This window comes from Tinamus guttatus, unplaced genomic scaffold (assembly GCF_059628265.1).
Source record: "Tinamus guttatus ecotype Peru unplaced genomic scaffold, ASM5962826v1 Tinamus_guttatus_pri_ptg000599l, whole genome shotgun sequence".
Classification (NCBI taxonomy): domain Eukaryota; kingdom Metazoa; phylum Chordata; class Aves; order Tinamiformes; family Tinamidae; genus Tinamus; species Tinamus guttatus.
Genome location: NW_028289133.1, coordinates 3726641 through 3743770, shown reverse-complemented (window position 1 = coordinate 3743770; position 17130 = coordinate 3726641). Strand labels below are relative to the sequence as shown.

The 17130-nt window shown below is 39.8% G+C and overlaps 1 protein-coding gene across 1 annotated transcript in view; it reads left to right on the top strand.

Moving 5' to 3' along the window:
• The window catches only part of PRKAG2 (protein kinase AMP-activated non-catalytic subunit gamma 2), a 191127-nt gene that overhangs the window by 129963 nt on the left and 44034 nt on the right, over positions 1-17130 (top strand). The window contains exon 4 of the mRNA XM_088534770.1: positions 1484-1698. Within this exon, the coding sequence (XP_088390896.1) occupies positions 1484-1698 (215 nt within the window). The remainder of the gene's footprint in view (positions 1-1483; positions 1699-17130) is intronic.

Below are 17130 nucleotides of genomic sequence, written 5' to 3'. Positions count from 1 at the left end.
ACTGCAATCAGGAAAGGCTGAGGATAATCAAAATATTTGTGGCTATTCTGCTTGCCCCTCTCTGTGGCATGTCTCATTAACCAGCATCTATATGTGCCTGCAACGGCCCAAATCTCAGGTTATTGCTGCTTGATCTGCAGAGCTGCAGCTCTCATCAGTGAAGTGTAAGTCCTTGGAGGGCAACTGCAGTGTTGGAAAAGGACTGAAGAGAGGCACTAAGTAGGGGTCTTTATTGAAAAATTTTCCAGTGAGAGTTAGGACTTTCATTCAAAGAAACACCGCACCATTAATACCTGTATAAATAAAAAAGTAAAACACATTAGAGATTAATCAGTTTGCAAGTTTCTTGGTGAATGCTTCTATTTTCTTAATTTTAAGTCACTAGTATGTAAAAGCCATCTAAAAGAGGCTGTTTTTATTAAAACAAATGACATTCAAAGAACACTTACTTAAACTCCTTTACCCATTACTTCTTTTAATCATAAGAGATGGTAGCTCTTCCCTAGACATGTCAGGAATATTAGTTTTTTTAAGTAACAGGTGCTTCCTGAACTGTTGAGTAGCGTTTTCTAACTCCAGCATCCTAGTTATTACTGAATCGTATTGCATAGTTTCCATAAAGACCAACTCTCTTTGAAAATGATTTATGCAGATATGAGAGAATTATCCTTGTTTATTTACTGGTGTGTAGCTATACCAGGAAGCACGAGTGTTTTAACTTGGATTTTGCAATTGGGTGTGGATATCTGCTGGTTATTAAATGGATAATAAAGATAGCTTTAATGATCTACTTGATCACAGTTCAAAACTGCAGTAAGAATATAACCTGAAAGTACAGCTGAGGTGGATATATCTGTTAAATAAAAACAGGATGCTTACAAGAGAAATGATCTCCCGTCAACATTGATTTCCAGCAGAAGATTTGAACAGTCATTCCCCTCAAAGGCTGCTGGAAACAAATCCAGCAGACTGAGGATCCGGGGAAATACACCTTGGATTTTTTTGCCTCTGCTTCTGATTTTATTCCAACTGGTTGAGATGCTGTTAAAATAAGAGAAAAAAAAATAACCCCAACAATTAAAGCTCTTGAGCAGTTCGTTATAAGATAATGGAAATCCAGAGACTAAAAGGAATATTAAAAATCATGAGAATAAAAGTAGTATCAGTGCTGGTGGTGATTGTCCTTCTATGCCAATTTAGGAATAAGGAATCAAACAGGAGGTTAAAGTAATGGAAACTTTCAGCTCTCAGCTGGTCACTGTGCCTCCTTATACCATGGATCAGACAGCCAAACCTGTCAAATCATTAAGAGTTTTAATGGGAATGAGGAGCAAGTCCCTTTTATAAACAAGAGCGTGAAATAGATATTTTCTAGTGTGGGAAAAGCTGATGGAAAACTACAGGTTCATTGTAAAGCTGAGATTCCTGTCTGCTTCTAGCTGATCTTTAGTAATTATCCCTTTTTTTTTTTTTTTTTTAACAGCCTCTGGCCTCTCCTCTTCTCCATCTACCCCAACACAAGTGACCAAGCAGCCCACGTTTCCTCTCGAATCCTATAAGCATGAACCGGAGAGACTAGAAACACGGATTCACTGTTCCTCCCCTCCGGACACAGGGCAGGGATTTTCTTTGCCTCCATCCCAAAGTGCAGCCAAGCCTCCTATAATGACCCCAGCTCCCTGTGCTACCTCAAAACCAGTAAGTAACACATTAGTGCCTCATTTTCCATTGGGAAGTGTACAGGGTTATGGCATGGATTGCTTATCTTATGACTCTAAATCTCTACACTGATGCCATTTTAGAGAAGGATAAAATTTGGTCCAGGATCATTTACCTCCCTTAAGAGCAGCTCATAGGAAGGCCACCAAGTATCAAGAAAACCCTCAGACCCCAAACAGCAGATTTCGGGCCTGATGCCTGTGGACTCTGCGGTGCCTGGGACAACCAGGGTTAACTGTGTGTTTGTTTCCTCTAGCTCTTCCTCTTTTCCCCAGAGTGTAAAATCTTTGGCACTTTCACTCTATTTTTTTTCTGCCTAATTTTATGACCATTTGCTCTAACACTTCACTGCTGTTTTCATTCAGTGATTTTTACATCCTGTTATACCTCTGGCCAACCTTTGTTTTTCCAGACTCAGCCAGCTGAAGTGTCCATGCAAATGACAGACTTCTTGCTCTGCAGCTAAATCCCATTTTGCTTCTGGTTCCCTTTGCATTCATTCCATTGCTGAGATCTTACCCAGACTAATTCAGTAACACAATTGGAAGTATTTTTCTTATAAAACCTGTTAGCTCCTTCATGACCAGGTCATGCTGATAGTTCATGTTGGCTGGAATACTTGTGTTCTTCCTGTTTATACACCCGATGAACTTCTGCTTTATAGCCAATTTTAAAAATTCATCTTCAATTATATGTATTATTTGCATGTGAATGTAGTTCTCTTTGTGGTGCTACTACAGGAGAGTCTTTTGTACCTATTAGAATAGAAAGAGGGAACCTACATAATCTTAGGCATTGCAGTAACTGAAAAACAGAAATTTTGTTTTGTCTTTAATTACTTGCTGATTGGGATGGTGTGAATTTGAGTGGAAGATGACAGAAGAAATACAATTACTGGCAAATGTTTATAAAATGGTGTGGCTGTGTATCTGTACATGAGAAAGTTTCTCTGCAAACTCGATATATAGGACCTGATTATCTTCTGTACAGAAGATACAGAAATTTGTATAATTTTTTACATATAGGATGTAGAGGACCCAGTTATCTATGTCGTATCTGCTGTACTCATCTACATCTGAGAAGAGTGAGTGTGCAGGGCTGCTTGTGAATCATCAGGGTTTCACTTTACTTGGGAGCAAATGTCAGCAGTAGCTGAGCGAGGAACAAAGCTCTTCCTGTTTAATTTTCATAGATGTTTTTCTAATAGGGAAGAACTGTAGCTAAATTTCTACAGGGATGACATGAATCTAAAGCTGATGAGTGTTTGCACAGGACTGTTTTGTATTTTGATGGTGGCAGAGTTTTGGTTTTCCCCTGTAAGTAATTTGCCTGGCATTCCTTGCAAATGGCAGCAGTAGACAACAACCCAGATTTGAGTTTGCACTTCAGACATTTTGTTATTTTCATTAACCCCGAGTTTGGTTTCTCTTGCATATTAATAGCTGTTTGTTTTCATAATGCATAGGCCATAAGCAAATCTTAAGAAGGCAAACTCATTTACTGAGATCACTGTTCTGGCATGACAATTCCAGTTATCTTAAAAACACGCTCTGAATTATAGGTAAACGTTTCATACTGGAAACACGGCTAGATGTACAGATTAGTGAGAGGGAAACTTCTAGGCTGACATCAGAAAGTTGTTGACTCTTATCTATGGGGCACTATCAGCTGAAGTCTCCTTTACGTATTATATTGTTTACTTAGTGGTGTTAATGTGTGATGGTTCACAATTGCTGTATGTATTGCAGTAGCAGAGAGGAACCCTTGGACCCAGACCCTGAAGTGTAATAAAACATACAAACAAACAAACAACAGAAGAGCAGATGAATATAGGAAGGTGCAGTATAACATCTTGGAATTAATCTCAACACATTGTTATGATGAATTGCATTTCAAGTTGATTGTGTACCTAAATACATACATACATATATATATATATATATATATATTTCTATGTCTGTGACTGTGGCCCTGAATTGTTAAATCTGTTCAATAAGAAAGAATGCATGGAAGAAAAAATAACAACATTTATTCCTCAGTAGAATTCATCTAAACCTAAATCTAAAAGTGTTTTTATAGCACTTAGAAAGTGTTTATTTTAATGTGATTTTTAAGCCTCAGATTCTGGAGAGGGGAATGAAAAATAGAAGACAGTTCCTGACAGAGGGAGATGCTGCTTCAAGGAGTATCGTCTTAACACAGTATACAAAGCTACATAATTAACCACATGCTAAATGGATGTCTGTGATAATCACTAATGCCTGGGTTTATCCCACCTAACTTTAGAAACTTATCTGAGCTGCTTAAGTTGGGAGTATAGCAGCTCTAATTGTCTCTGTATTCAACAGAGAGGCATTTTCAGAGGATGAATCAGGTCTTAAGTGGGTTGAAGAGCCCTTTGCACCGATTGTAAAGGGAGTGACTCCAGGTGCTGCATTTCTAACCCAGGCACTCCAGGCAGGAGCCCATATGGAGGTGGATGTGATGAGCCCAGCAGCAGGGCAGCACCTCATGCAAGCTTTGCTCTGGGTGTGTGTGGAGGTGTTTCTTCTAGTGGTGGAGTTAGAAGGTTAAATTCAGCTGATAAGAGATCAAAGCTAAACCAGAAGATTAGCATGCACCGCGTTAAATGGGGCAAGAGCAACTTGATTTTTAACTGTATGGTTCATGACTCTGTACTTTGGCCCTGTGTTGTTTAGACTGTGTAACCTTCAGGCAGTAAGTGGTGAATGATAACTTAATTCTTCTCTAAAGTGACATTACTAACCATGAAAGGAATGCAGAGAGGTTGCAAATTCAATAACAAACATGTTTTCCCTGTTTCTGCTTTGCCCATGTTTTAAAGAGGAATGTAGTAGGTTGAGCTTAATGTGGTTGTATCATTTACATTTTGTCCTTTCTTCTTCCACTGGCATGTCAGGCGCTGTGAAAATAGCAGTATTCCCTGTCTCCCCCAAACACACACATTTTTGTGGTATATCATTTCCTAGCCTTTACAGCCTTCCTCTTTCCCAGCATGAGAAGAGCCCAGGCCAGGGAGACAGGATGCTCCTCCATCTGGAGGAGTTCCCTCTGAGGCCTCCTTTTCTGAAAAAACAAACAGGTTTGGGGCTTCCTCTGCTTAGCAGAAGTGAAGAAGGCAGAACACAGTTGCAAAAGGCCCCTTTCCATCTGACTGTGAAGTCACCCACCCATCTCGAACCTTCAAGCCTAGCAATTTCCCAGCACTTTCTCAAAAAAAAAAAATGCCAGAAGGTAGGCTTAGACTTACCCTTAGCTTGCGTAAATCCCGTTCAAATGCAGATATGAGACACAAGAGAAACTGGAGGAGTCCAGTGTGCATCCATTTTCCACAGGTGTTGCTGCTCCAGCATAAGGAAGAAAGGTGGAAAATATAGCTGGGAGTCTCCCTTCCGACCCTGGGTACGGAGCGGGAAGCAGAAGGCTGGCTCAGGAACTACCTGCTTGTTAAACAGTAGCACTTCCCGGCAAGGCTCTTCGTGCTGTTTCTTAGCCAAAATGTAGTGAACTCCAAAACACGGTTGTTAACTTGTTGAGCGCGAAGGGCTCTTACATCACCCTGCTGCTGGCAAGGAGCCTGGCGCCGCCGCGAGCCGCAGCTCCTTCACCGGGCTCTCCAAAACTCCGGGCCACCTCTCGGAGCCCCCGCATGAATCCGGCTGATTGAAGAGATTTAAATCTGATGGAGAGAACAGAAAAGTGTTCTTTGATTCTGACACTGTCCTAACGAAATAAAAGCAGAGGCTGGGAAAAAATAAAAGGAATGCAGTCTGCAAATGTACTCCTTGTTTCAGCGTTCGTGTGGTTTAAGGCCATATACTCGTGAGCCAAGACATTGCTGTGATGCAGCCTTGATTTACACCACAGTAAGCTGATCACAGAAATTAGAGCCAAAAAGGCTGTCATTTACTGGTGGAGAAAGCTCCGGCAGTATTTTTGTGTCTAGGCTAGGTTAAGTGCCATAATGCCAGCATTTCTTTTGGGAGATGAGTCTATTCTCCAAATGATCTTATGGGCTGTAACATGTCATTAGTGTTGAAACATTTCTCTCTGCTGTTGCTGTCCAAGTGAAAGTGTATTTAATTTTAAAATGGTATACATTTGTCAAAAAGTTGAAATATAACCAGTTGTTGCAAACCTAGTAAATGAATAGTCGTGTAAATGAACCATGTGGCAATTACGTGTGGTTTGAAGGTATATAGTGAGAATCACTGAAATATAAAAAATATTTAAAAATATGATATATAAATAAGTCTGTAAACTCATGTGGAATTGAACGTCAAAAAATTAAAGAGGTTTGAATATACCACACACTACTACTGATAAATTACAACTATTTTAATAATATTCTGTTTCATTATTTCACCTTCTTCTTATTATCTTTTTTTCCACATTTGGTATTTTTGTTTCTTTTCATATTTAAAATATGTGACAAACAGTTTACTAGCCATTTTGTAGCAGTTAATTTGCTTTTTTAAAAACTACTTATTTGGTTTGGGGAAAAAAAAAGCAAAGTCACAGCATCCTGAACCTTTAGGTTCCAATGTATTTGTGTTTCGGTGGCACATTCATGGCAATCAGTCCTAGGATGTAGAGGAATTATATGACATAAAGATAAATTCTTCTGCCCCAAGGAAATGAGTATCTGTTTCAGTTTGTGGCATTCTCTGAAGCCACAGAGCCCCATTAGTCAACTATCTATGGATTCACTCGGAGGAAGATTGATTTTAATGGGAAAAAGTCCCACAGTTCATGTTCCTCCCAGTCCCAGATCAAAAGGAGACACTAGGGAGAAAGGACAAAGAGCCAGAATGTGGAGTCCAAAGAATTCCCAGCTGCTTTGACCGCCCTTGTGAGGCCGTGGGTAGCTTAGGCAATTAAACCCAGGGCATTTAGTCTGCTCTGAGTTAGACATTGGCGCCAAACTTATGACCCCAGCATCCTGAATGGAGAGTTAGTTACTTAAGATGGTGGTTTAAGATTGACATCCTGGTTTTATTCATTGCACTTATTTTTCAGCACACAGTTTACTTCTGAGTTTGGAGACTCATTTTTTTTTTTTTTTTGCTAGGAGACTGGAACCTCTGAGAAAGGGAAGCTCTAGTAGCTCTTAGAAGCCTGATACTTTCTCTGATTTAATGTAAAGCTGCAGCTTAAGATAGGCCTGCTGCCAGTTTCCTACAGCTATATTTGGGCAATTCGAGAGGGCAGAAAATATTTATCTTCTAGGCCGTTCATTCACAAGGCAGTAAGGATTACAGACCAAAGTACTTTATTCAGACCTCAGGAAGGATGAACAATTTTCCAAGCTGTTACTTCGCACCATGCCCGCTTATGTGCCAGTGTAGAGGGAAAGCACAGCTGGGAATAAGCAAAATGCCTCGGAGGCTGCGATCCTTGGGAGGGAATCCTGACCATCTCCCACCCTCCCAGTCCCTCTTCTGGCCCTGTTTTATCTATGTTGTATTTTTAGATGCACTGCCCTTAATAACCAAAAGAACTTCAGAGAATATAAAGAGCTGATTGATACCAATTAGATACGGGCTCCATAAAGCAGTGATACTTCTTTGTCTCTTACTCACAACCTTCCTTAGTCTTTTCCTCTGACTGGATGAAATAAACTATAGAAACTAGAAGAAAGTAAGGGGAACTTTATAAACAACACTCTCTTTGTACATCTTATTCCCCAACCTCCATGTTATATAGTGTCACTCCACTTGCGCATAAGGAGAGCAATACAGCTCTTTATAACTACAGCTTGCGTCTGTGTTTCTTCTCTTTTAAGATTACAATCAACCAAGTTTGGCCATTTGAAAGTCAGCTGCATGGGCTGCTGACTCAGAAGAGGACGAGATACCATCTTGGCAGCAGCTTGGAAAAATGTTTCCATTGTGCTGGTGAAATGAATGCAAAATATTTATTCTCGGAGCTTACTCACAACAGCATTCTCAGCTGGAACTGAGGGTGAGGCTGTGTGTATTTATTTGTAGGAAGACGATAATTATTATAGAGTGCCCAAGGTATGCATAATACTTTGTTATCATAAAAATAAAACAAGACTCCTATCCTATGCGCTTATAAGCTGAAGTGTAAAACAGTAACAGTCGATATACTGTAAAGGAGAAAAAGTATCATGTGGAGGTCAGCAAAACACGGACAGGGAAAATTTAAGAGAAAAGGTTTTAATTTAGTCATTTTGCATGTTTGGGATTGTAGTTAATTGCCTGTGATTAGGTTAGTATCTTTGATTTTAGAAAATGTATCTGTTACACTTTTCCACGTGAACCTCTGCAAGCCAGGGCATCTGCTACATGTAGAAAGCCTTTTTCCTTGTATCTTGGAAGAAAAAAGTTACTAAGTGTAAGTTTACGGTACATAGGCACACATGATGTTTAGCAGAAACGTAAACACGATCCTTGTCCTGAGTATCTTATTGTTGAAGAGCCTTATCTAGCAAAACAGGCCAGGCGAATCCTAAAACCATAAATAAGCAGAGGCTTAAATAGGATTGCTTCTGAGCACTACTACTAGCTGGAAGTAGTCTGAAGAAGTCTGTATCAGTACTGATACAGAATCAATACTGAATCAGTATTCTGAAAATCTATTTTCAGAACAGATTTTAAGTGCAGCCATAACACAGCTCGCAGTGACAAAAGGCACTGAGGAAAGGTAATCTGAAGGTTACAGTGCAGTTAGGTTGAGGCTGCTGTGTATTTATGTGTTTGAGTCTCAGGTGGTGTTTTGTTTTGGTTAATGTTAATGTCATTATGTCCCTGATCCCGGAAAGCACTTAAATGTGTGGTTAATTTTAAGTATGCTACGGACATACTCCTCTATGGTCCTCTTGAGGTCATCAGCACTAGACCACTTAAAGCTATCTGGATGCTAAGCCCCTTTGCTGTATCAGGACTTTTGTACCATTTTTATTGTTTATTAAAAGATTTAACAAATAACTAGCACAAGTACTGGAGATGAGAAAATAAGCTGAGGAAAAAGAGAAAACACAAAAGGTTTGGAAAAGACTAAAGGAGGGAAGGAGCCTCAGAAGAGAAGAGAGCTCATGGTGGCAATGGGAAATGGCTGGTGGTGGAGCAGAGCAAGAGCAGCAGGGACAGGATTCCTACCTGCCTGTGTTGTGAGTTGGGCCTTGAAGCTTCGGGTGTTGGATCGTGTTTACATGGAAACATTCACTGTGAGGCTCCCTGCACAAATAGAAACAGCCACTGAGGAAGGAATGGTTTTATGAAATGAGACAACTCTCGCCTGGCCCTGTTCTTTAATCGCCCAGATAGTGGCCACACGAGAGCACATCCAAGAAGAGGACAGGAGGCTGCCAAGCTACTTCTGAGGGAACATTGTGAGGAACCGTTTCCACAGAGGGTGCACAACCTTCTTTCTTGGAATAGACCTTTGGAAAGACACAGCAAGGTGCTGCCAAGCACCCCTGCAGTACAAAAGGACATAAGCCAAGCTGGTCGCCAAGTAGTTTCTTCCATTATCCAAATGTCACGGAGGTTGTATTTTGGGAAGACTGTGTTCTTTCCTTCATGGCCCCACATATTTGACTGTTGCTATTTTAGAGAAGAATCTTGAATTCAAAGAGCATTTCAGAGTTGTCAAGGAAAATAGGAATTAAAAAAAAAAGAGGAAATGCAGTGTCAGTAGCTTGGGAATGCTCTTGAGACCAGAGGGAAATGGCTACAGCTATTTGCTCTTTCAGGTGTCTCCTGTGTAACCCTGAGTAGGTCACTTGGTCTGCCAGGGTCTCAGTTTCCCATTTATAAAAAATGGGGCAACACTTTGCTATGTGAATAGATGTTGTGATGATAAATACATGAAAAAAAAATCTAAAGTACTGAGATATTTTTAGAATGGGAGGTGTAAGTGGTTTAAGATAAGTTAACTGTAGCCAACATGAGTTGCATTTCAAGTTCATAGCAGTCGGCTTTTACATCGGACTATGATGTATAGGAACCTACCACATTTTTAGAGCACAGTTAGGCTTACACAGAACATCACTGTAAAATATGCTGCTCTTCTCATTCTGTATTTGTTTAGAGCTTCCTTTAAAATAATTCAGACTTTCTCAAGAACTGATAGGCTTCAAGAATTATCATATCACTCTGTCCTGCACATCTGGTACAGATTAGTGTCTATATATATATGTACACTCATTATACATATACTCATGCCACAGATCGGATGCTTTTGTACTGGAACCTGGACTTTGCTCGGTTTTATTTTTTATTTTTTTAAACATGAGTAGCTATGAGAATTACTTTAAAAACATGAACCAATGGGGTGTCTATCTAAGTCTATTAACAATGTTAAGTAAGTACTTACTGGTTTTAGAAATCTAGAGCAAGGAATCTATTCTAAGCTTGCCATGCCTTTCCCAAAAGCTTAAAATGACATCAAAATAAAATTAAAAAAAAAGAGAATATAACAGCCACTGAAATGTCAAAGCCAAATCCGATACCCTTCTTTCAGGAATGTCCCGAATTGTCTTTCACTTGCAAGTCTTACTTGGGCATCTCCTGAGAACATTCCAGCTGCAGTACTTGTGCCTGACCCAAATGGCCAAAGTTCGGAAGTGCTTTTGGGATGGCCCAGCCGGCAGCAGTTACCCCTCTGCGTTGTCACTGCTGCTCCATGAGCACTTTCAGTGGCTCCCTCTGTGGCAGGCAGCAGAGGACATGGGTCATCTCCTGGTCCCAGGGTCCAAAGCTCTGAACCTTCATCCCAAAAGATGATGCTTTTTGTCTCAAAAGATGGTTGACTTCTTTTAAATAGGATCAGTCGGGCAGAAGCAACCAGTTGAATCTCAAACTACTGATTGCGTTATCTAATTAAATATTCAACTGCACTTCTTCATTTAAATGAAACTGATACTGAATTTCCAGGCTGCTACTTACATGTGCTTCTGAAACTAAGAGGCATCTCTATAGAGCTGCTATCCAGATTAATGTATAGGAGGTGGAATTGAATCCTGACTCTATCGAAATCAGTGACTTCTGACTTCGGAAAGGCAAGATTTGCTCATAGCTCAACTAGTATGATACTTGCAATGACAATTTATATAGTCTGTTTTCTTGCTGCCAGTGATGGGATGTACAGAAGCATCCTCAAATTGGCTACTAGATATTGAATGCAGTGCTTTATTCCCATACTTGAAGAATACGTGATAAGCTAGAACAAAGCACCCTTGGGAAGCATGTCAAGAAATATTTGGAGGTCTTAGCAGATATCTAAGTGCAGACCAAGCCTATGTGTAAGCTTAGGTGCTTGTGAATCCAGTGTTTGACATATCCACACTATAAGCATTCACACCACTGACCACAAATACAGACTTTTCTATCCACGTTTGCACAAGCTCTGCAGTAATGTGAGCACAGTGGCAAGTTTGCTGGAGGTTTATCCCAGGTCATTAGCAAAGAACTAGTTTGATTTTTTTTTCTGGAACTGGTTCATGGAATACGGAGGAATTTCTTTCCAGTATTTCTAGGTCACTAGAAATCACTATTTGTAACCATAATACACTTAGTTGAGATACTTCATATGCTTCTTGCTTAGTACAGTCCTCACCTTGGTTCCTTCTAGACAGTGTCAAACCACAGAACCAAAACTGTAGGATGATCTGGTTTCACTTGCAGCTTACCTGACATGAGAGAAGGATACTTATCATGCTAAGAGGTTGTCAGTAGGGAAAGCAGGCATGCCAGAAGGAGGATATCCATTGCATGCTGCTATCAGTGCAGGTTTCTTTTATGCAGGCAATAAGGGAGAAGCAAACATGCAGAAGTTAGGCCTGGAGTGATCAGCAACAGGTCTGGAATTAACTCAGGAGAAAGGTTAGAGTCCTAAAGCAGCACATATTCAGTGCCATCTGAAAAAAAATACCTTTTTGTCAAAAAATAAAAAAAAAAATAAAAAGACATGGCTAGAGGTAATAGGCCAGTCATGGGCCCACCATTAGTGGCAATCGGGCCAGTTGTTTATCTGCGGTAGGTAGGGCACAAAATCTACTGCAATGCACGGCCAATTCGAGTGGTATGAGGTAGTGTCAGGAGTTTGACGTGCTCCTAGAACTGCACTGAAATACTCTGAAATACATAGTCTGTCCATCTCAGGAGGCATCTTTTGATGGCTCCTGTTGGTGCCCTGGCCTGCTGTGACTTTGTGTGACCCTCGTGGCCCGTGAACAGCACAGAGTTGAGATCCTCCGCTAGGATAAGCTGCGCAGAAAGTGGCCAGCTACAGAATAGCTCGTTTGCTACATTTAGCCTGCAGGTATCTGCTTCTTAATGCGGCTTGTGCCACAGAGCAAATGGTCTAGGCTGCTCGGGTCTGTGCAAATTCCTTAAAGCAGTTTTGTCAAGATTGTGGGTGACTCAGCTCTGAGCTGGAGATTATGTCTATTTTTCCATAAAGATCCTTATAACTCTGACCTGTAATCGTGCTGCTAATGCCTAGGCTCAAGCTTCCAGTCTTTCAGAACTGGTGATGATCATGAAAATTAAATTTTAAGGATAGGTTATTAATAAGTTACTAGAATTTTGCAGTGTTTACTCAAGCCTGAAGTGTGGTATCAAGTAACTTCTGCATTTGCTAGGAAAAGGTATTTCATTTTTGGTTTTTTAAAAAATCATAATTTTAAGATGGTATAATAGTGTTTGTACCCTGAAGTCACAACCCATGACTGAAGCTTTGAAATATAAAACTAAGATGAAGAAAGAGAAGTGTTATATAGTAAATGAGTGTATTTAAATCAATTTTGGCTCTGATTTTTTTAATCTGTTATTCACAGTGGCTTCAGTTCTGTAACGTACTCAGCAGTAGTCTGGCCTCAATCCAGCTAAAGCACTTAAGTAAGAAGTTCTTAACTTTAACTAACACAGGTAATCCTTCTGTATTCAATGCCAGTAAATGAAGCCCTAAGGAAGTACGGGCTCACTCTTTCTCTTTTTTTCCTCCCATTTTGAACAAGTCAATGCTTACCTGTTTGTCGTCATTACTATTATTTTAATCTGTTCTCTTTTTTCTAAATCAAGTAAGTATGTTTTGTGACCAGGATGTTACAGCCACACATAACTACTGCAATCTTGCTCATTACCTGATTACTTCAGTTCCCTCCTGCAGTAAAATCTCCTTCCATGCCCATAATTCAGTGTAGTAAGAGGTAGGTCCTATTTCAGAGAGACTTGGGAACACTCAAACATATCTGTGAAAACAGATATAGAACATGTTTTTAAGCATATACAATAATAAACATTTAAGACAACTACATTTAAAAAAATCTGGAATAGACTGAAATATTAAGAAATATTCTTGTGTTTGTAGAATCAGGTAGTTCTGTTGTAACATCAATATTCTTAACAAGCAAACTCAAGGAAGTTCCTCACAAGTGTGTAACTTTTTGAACTTTGTATTCAAAAGGACAGAATTGAAATTGTTTTGCTATTTGATTAATAATGTGACATTCTGATAATATGGATTCAGACTCTACCTATATTCCATGAGAGTAATCTGAGGAATTAATATTGTCCACAAAGGCTTATTTAGAGACTTCCTCTTTAATATTCTTAATTCTAAAATCTGATTTATTGGAGCTTAGCTGTTACTAGAAGTTATGTAAACAAATCCTCACTCTTCCCTACTTCTGTCTGGACTTCTCTGTGAGAAGTTAGCTTGGGAACCTAGACTTTGTCTTGGTCTTTTACTTCCTTTGAAGTTTAATTTTTAATGGCTCTTCTCTTCCGTCTCAGACTGGAAATGAGAAGGGGTTGTAGGACGCTGTTCTGACACAGCCTTTTGATTCTCATGTTAGATTATGGGATGCCTTGCAAGGAGAATCCATCCAGTTTCTCATTTACTTCAGTGGCAGAACTCACAGGGATTAACCTGCATGTTCATTTTCATATGGAAATATATAGGAAGTGGACTCCATAAAAATCTGAAATCACTCCATACACTTTAGTTAGTATCTTGTCTGGGTCTTCCAATCCTAACTAACACTACCAGATCTGCAGTGAAGATTTAGGAGAAATTTATATTGTCCATTTCAACGTCCTTTGATGTTGATGTTCAGCACTTTCCTAGTGCTGAACCCATTCTTATATTCCTTGTTTTGATCTGGCAATCTCTGTTGTTGTTCCACCTAGCAATGCATTTAACTTATTAAAGATCCTCAACTGCATGTGCCCATCACTAACCAATTAGTTGCATCAAGTAATTAATATTATGGCTATTGCTTTGTCTGAGGATGCCAGCAGTGAGAAGCTGGTTACTGAGATAAGTAGTTGATAAGATAGTTAATAAGATGTAAAAACAAGTCACTGAGGGCCTGGCACATGAGAAACCGAGTGCTAAATTGACACTAATTATCATCCAGTGGGGATCCTAATGGTGCAGGAAGAAAAGGTCTGAATCCAGTATTTTGTATGAGACATCCCGTTCCTTACAAGTGTGTTTGGTGAGATTCCTTGGAGTTAATGGTAAACGGAGACTCCTTAGAATAAGTGGCAGAAACTCTACCTTTTATTCCAAGGTCTTGGCAGGAAGGAGGACTTTGTGTGTGCCAAGCCCAGGGCGCCACACGGGGACCAGCCACATTCTCTGACACATCATGTGCTCGCAGAGCATCACCTTCCACTCATCCCTGTTCCCTGGGCACGGAGCATTTTTAAATTCCGGAGGGATCCAAGATGGATGCTAATCTCAGCATTGATTTCTGTGTTCTGAGCTGTTGCAAATCTACCAATATCAGTAATCAGGCTCTAGCAGAAAACAGGGAGGAGTTTGATTTAGAGTTTAAGCAGCAGATGAATCTTTTTTTTTATGACAACTTTCATCTTTTTCTACTTCATAAATGAGTTTAAATTGGACTAAAAAGAAGGAATAAGTGTTTAAAATTAATTTTGTGCAAACAGACTGCTACAGAGTAGGCATATCTGACCTAAATTTGGAAACATTCATCGACAGCTCATTGGGAAAAGGGCTGTTAACTACCTGAGTTGTATAAAACTGTAATTGTAGTAAGCAGCACTAGCAAATGGTGGGAAAATTACCATTTGTAGTTTATGCTTGCATTCAGAATGGGTTTGCCTTGATTTGCATTTAGATGGGAATTCCTTCTTGCTGCTCTTCAATCCATTAGGTTTTATAAGGCAAGTTGGGTTTTTTTTCCTTCTGAAGCATTTCGAAGGGCATTCGGTTTTGTTGCTGAACTCTGAGTTGCACAAGCAGCACCGCTAGCACATCAGTGTTCATAGTGTCACCGCCTTCACCCATCAGAATGAAACAAGCAACGAGAAGGGAGCAAAGGCCCCACATTTCCCTGCGGGGGCTTATTTCTTACCAAAGGGCAGTGAGCACTTTGCTTGCAGTGCTTGAAGAAGTCTCTTCCACACAGATTTGTGATTTGCAGGAGCGTGTTATCCTTTTGATTCCTGACTAGTCAAAGCCTAATACGTAACCTTTGTCATCACTCAAATAATGCTTGCTTTAATATTTTTCCAATTTAGAACTAAAGTTATTTGATTTGGAGAAGGCAAAGCAAAGTGCATTTGCATTGGACTGTTAGTAAATCCTAGCTTTTGTACAAAACGCACATATAAAGATTTCTCATTGAATTCTCATACTAAGAAAAAATAAATATATTTTTTCTAAAGACTGGACTAAAACAGACACAGAGAACTTTAGAAGAGACTTTGAAAATCCATTTCCCTCCATAGTGGAATTAACTATATGTACGTAGTTCCCAACAAATAATTTTCTAACTGGTTGCCCAAACCCTCCAGTAGGGTAGAGATTTCACTGTGATGTTTTTGGCAGAGCACCCTGGTACTGCACTGTCCTTATATTTAGAAAGTTCTCCCGAAGTCCAGCCTAAGACCTCCTTGCTGAAGGCTAAGCTGATAACTTCTTATCCCATTACGAGTGGACCTAGAAGATAGTTTAGCACTTTCCTTCTTGCAACAGTGTCCTACATTGGGAGATCATTCCTATATCTTCCTTCAGTTATTTTATTTTCCCTAAACTAAGAAAATCAGAGTGTTTTCAAGTCTTTTGTTAACAGTCATGTTTTCTGAAAGCCTAGATACTGGGCTCTCTTGGTTCATTCGTGAGTTTGATGCCCAGCACTGGATGCAGTATCCCTGCTGATGTCTATCCCGGAGCTCTTCAGAACAGGCTCCCCTGTCTTATCTGTAATATGTTAGTAGATCGTGTGTTTATTTTACTTTATTTATTTTTTTTTCATGAGAATCTGGCTGTCTCATATTTAGTTTCATCCTCAGGTCTTTTCCTTGTGCAACTGCTGCAAGACAATCTTTCCCCATTTTATTTTGCATTTCCTCATTCCCACTTGCGCAACGCTCTCTAGCTCCCTGTATCGAAGCACAGCCTGCTTGTTTCAAGCATTGCTGACATTTTTGGGATTCAGTTCTAATGCTCTCCCTAAAACTGCAGCCTCCCTTAGGATTGTGCCAGCTGAAAATGATTCATTATTTCTTCATCAGATCATCCCTGAAAATGCGGAATATTAGATAGAATACAGAACTCTCCGGAACTGTTTCATTAACTCTTCTGGTTGGATAAAGAAAGATTACTGCCTGCCTTGGGAATATGTTTGTGTCCTCTAGTAGTAGTTTCATCCAGACTATCTTAGGAGAGCATCATGCTCAACAGTGTCAGAAAGCTCTGTGAATTCCTGCTGTACATCTGTTAATTGACATCCTGCATCTCCCAAGCACAGTCTGTTATTGAGCTGGCTGAGATTGGTTTGTTGTTTTTAATCCACGTTTTCTATCAATGATGAACTTTTTGTCTTCTAACTACAGGAGCATCTGTTCTCTTCCCTTTCTGGGAATCAGAGTTATGCTGACTAGTTTATAGGTCCTTGGTTCCCTTTTCCTACCTCTTTAGAAGTATATACTACTAAGTGGAATAATCTGATCAAATGGAGATGTAGAGATGGGAATAGAGTTCAGGATGCCAATTAATTTCATCTTAAGTAGTTGACTAAAATAGATCACGTGAATCATGTCCTAGAAATGGCTGTTTCTCCACAGTAGTTCTGCTGTGAATATCTACTAACTAAACCCAGCTGAGATATCTAAGTGCAGCTGAGAGAAATTTCACTCAAAGCATTTTGATACAGCTGGTCTGACCTGGTGGCAGCCACCGCCAACCCAGCATGTGTGTGCCAGCTCATTCAGGTAGTCAAACTGGCAGGAAACTACCTCTAAAATAGTTTTCTGCTGATATTAACTCCTGAAACATTGCTATAAATTAAATACTTAGGATGTTCTTATGGAAATAAAGATATTCCTTTAATAAGACATAAAGACATAATGATCTCTGCTGGATCATTAGAGATGTTTTGATGTA